Here is a 3,150-nt window from a genome sequence, read left to right as displayed (position 1 = left end):
GAATCCGCCTCTCATCAGGTGGAATCCACCTCTCATCAGGTGGAATCCACCTCTCATCAGGTGGAATCCACCTCTCATCAGGTGGAATCCACCTCTCATCAGGTGGAATCCGCTCGCCTGACAAACAAATCTTGTAACCGATCGCTGCTTTGATGTGAATTATCCGCTCGTGCGTCGCAAGTGTGAGAAGATTTATGGTGCTAATCACTGTTTTTGCCAACGATATCGATTGTGCGAATACAAACGCTGGCTTCTGACGCCACGCTAGGTGATTTATGTGCGCGCTGCCGTGCGTTGACTCGGTAATGAATCGGTGATGTCTTCGATAGGTTTCTCACAGAAAGGAGCATGTTGTTCGTTTCATGCTGTCGCCGCCAGATGCCGCTGCGATGATCGTGAACGGCGCGCAGGCCGGAGAAGGTCTTAGCAATCGTTACCGCGCAGAAACGATGGAGACCGACGGCATGGAAAGTCCATCGCGCATGCGCCTCGTACAGTTCGAAAAGAACGCCGACGAGCCAATGGTAGGCGTTTACGCTGAGAATACAAGGCGTATTCCATCCACTGTTATGGGTCTCGCCTGTGTTTGCCTGTTTTGTTATTCTAATCGTAAATGTTATCGTAATCGTTAATGTATCGTTATTCTATCGGTAATGTTTCGCCCTTGTAATAGCATTACAATTATAATCTAACTGTCGTCGCATTCCTATGCGTAATGAGACGTGACGTCAATGTGCACAACAGTTAAACATAAAATGCGCTAGGCAGCCCATCACGTGTAACATAGCAGCCAACGCCATGTTTTCTCACTGTGCCTACTTCATACCGGGCCACCCCTCCGTGTCCTACACATGATTGAATTTATTATGCTACCGTGTATGATTGCAGGGAATTACGTTGAAAGTAGACGAAAAGGATCGCTGTGTTGTCGTGCGCATTATACACGGCGGGATGGTTCATAAACAAGGTCAGTGCTATTCTATGCTCATATAATTGTATCAATAGCTAATAATACCTTATTATTGGCTCTTGATTGTATTATGGGTTTTTTTCTAGCTGCGCAACGCACATCTTGTCTAGCTTCAATAGCTAGCGTATATGGGATTAAAGGGTGAAGCCGTGGGCGTGCGTAAGCTAAACAGGCGCATGCACGCACAATCGATGTTCCTGTAGCTCCGCATCGCTCGCTTGTGTCTCTGTTATTTCTACGCCACGACAGTTGATTATGTGTTACACGCACTGCCGCCGTTAGAAACGAGTTACGATGTGGATGAATTATTCTACGGAAGAGTGTGTGTGTGTGAGTAGTGTAGCGGAACGTATTGTTTTCGCGCTGTGTGTGTGTGTGTGTGTGTGTGTGTGTGTGTGTGTGTGTGTGTGCATGTGTGTGTGTGTGTGTGCGTGGAGACGGAGAGAAGGGTAATGGCACGATAAGTGAATAATCATTCTTTTGTTTTCCAGGCAGCTTACATGTCGGAGACGAAATTAAAGAAATCAACGGGATAAGTGCCTCGAAGAAGACAACGGAAGAACTACAGAGACTGTTGGTTAGCGCATGCGTCCTATTTATCCGCTAAAATACTACCGAAAAGACTGTCTCGACGCGCTCACCGATACCTTCTTTACTGCTAAATGCTATTATGTCTCTGTAACTTTGTATTCTATCTGTGCGTAAGCGAAGCTCACCCTAACTGCTGAATGCAATTTTTCACTCAGAGAAAAGCGTGCGGCGTTGTCGGGCTAAAGGTTGTGCCGAGTTACAGAAGCGCCCCGCCGCCTTGTGAGGTATATATTTCAAGCTCTGTCTACGGAAACCAGCGTGAAGTGCGAGAGACTTAAGGTTAACGTAATTTTTCGCAACCTGTTAACCAGCTATCGATACCGTCAACGATATCGTTGCATCCAAGAATAAATAGCTGACGGCTAAATGAATGAATCTAAGAAATGAAGAGAGGCCCGCTGGATTCATTTTCGTAACGCTATCCTAACCATATAGACTCAACCTACGCATCGAAATCCCAAGCTGGATAACTCGGGGCGACCCCCGTCAGTTTTCCACGAACGTAGGCTTTCGAGCATCAGCCGACGGGCGGGGACAACCCAGATTCCCCTCGTTTTTTACCTCATCGCTATCGATGGATCGTTGCAGATATTCGTGAGAGCCCAGTTCGACTACGACCCGGTGTCCGACGACCTTATTCCGTGCACGCAGGCCGGTGTCTCATTCAAGATAGGCGACATCCTCGAGGTCATCAGCAAAGACGACCACAACTGGTGGCAGGCGAGAAAATGGATGCAGACGCAACTGTGCCCTGCAGGTTGGCTGCTGTGTGTAACGCCTGAATATAGACTCTTGAATCTCGGTAAACGAGTAACGAGTGACGAGTAACGAGTAACGGGGACATCGGTGTGAATTGGCGTTTCTTTCAGCGAGGCGTTCCCGCGATGCTGAGGGCGCACCGCGGCTCCTCCTTTTCCTCCTTCTCCTCCTCATCCTCCTCTGCCTCATTCTCCTCCCCCTCCTCTGCTTCCTCCTCCTCCTTCTTCTCTGCCTCCTCATTCTCTGCCTCATTCTCCTCCTCCTCTTCCGCACGCGTCACACACAATTACAGTTTAATTGCATCGGGTGCTGCAGCCGATTCAATGACGGAAAGCTGACGGAATCTATCGCGATGGCGAACATTCATTCGCGTACACGCGCTGTGAGTGACCGACGCTCTCGCGACCGTGTTGCAGGTCTCATTCCATCGCCCGAACTACAGGAGTGGCGAACGACGTACTATAATGTCGAGAGGGCCAAGCACGAGGCGCAGGGTAACTTCGCTTGTTTACTTCACCTCCCCGCGCTGCCTTCCGCTGCTCGCTATGAAGGTTGTAAACGATAGCAACTAAGTAAACATCGGAGGGCGTTCGCGCGAGGCCGACCGTATGGGCAGCCTTCGAAGTCATTGCTAAAAACGAAACGGATCTTCGTCTAGCCGACATGCTGCTTGCAATTAATGGTTCGTGCTATGTAGACTGCGGAGAGCCCCCCCCCCGCGCGCACGTACACACACACGCACACACGCACACACACACAGACAGACAGACACACACACACACACACACACACACACACACACACACACACACACACACACACACACACAC

At 49.6% G+C, this 3,150-nt stretch overlaps 1 protein-coding gene across 1 annotated transcript in view; it reads left to right on the top strand.

The window, feature by feature from the left end:
• The first annotated feature begins 333 nt into the window (after positions 1-333).
• LOC106804795 (peripheral plasma membrane protein CASK-like) overlaps positions 334-3,150 on the top strand; it is a 6,426-nt gene continuing 3,609 nt past the window's right edge. The window contains exons 1-6 of the mRNA XM_014806142.1: positions 334-524; positions 889-967; positions 1,462-1,547; positions 1,717-1,785; positions 2,150-2,318; positions 2,737-2,814. Coding sequence (XP_014661628.1) covers positions 363-524; positions 889-967; positions 1,462-1,547; positions 1,717-1,785; positions 2,150-2,318; positions 2,737-2,814 — 643 coding nt within the window. The 5' untranslated portion in view covers positions 334-362. The remainder of the gene's footprint in view (positions 525-888; positions 968-1,461; positions 1,548-1,716; positions 1,786-2,149; positions 2,319-2,736; positions 2,815-3,150) is intronic.

Source organism: Priapulus caudatus, unplaced genomic scaffold, assembly GCF_000485595.1.
Source record: "Priapulus caudatus unplaced genomic scaffold, Priapulus_caudatus-5.0.1 Scaffold88, whole genome shotgun sequence".
NCBI lineage: Eukaryota > Metazoa > Priapulida > Priapulimorpha > Priapulimorphida > Priapulidae > Priapulus > Priapulus caudatus.
This window is presented reverse-complemented; position numbering and strand designations above follow the sequence as displayed.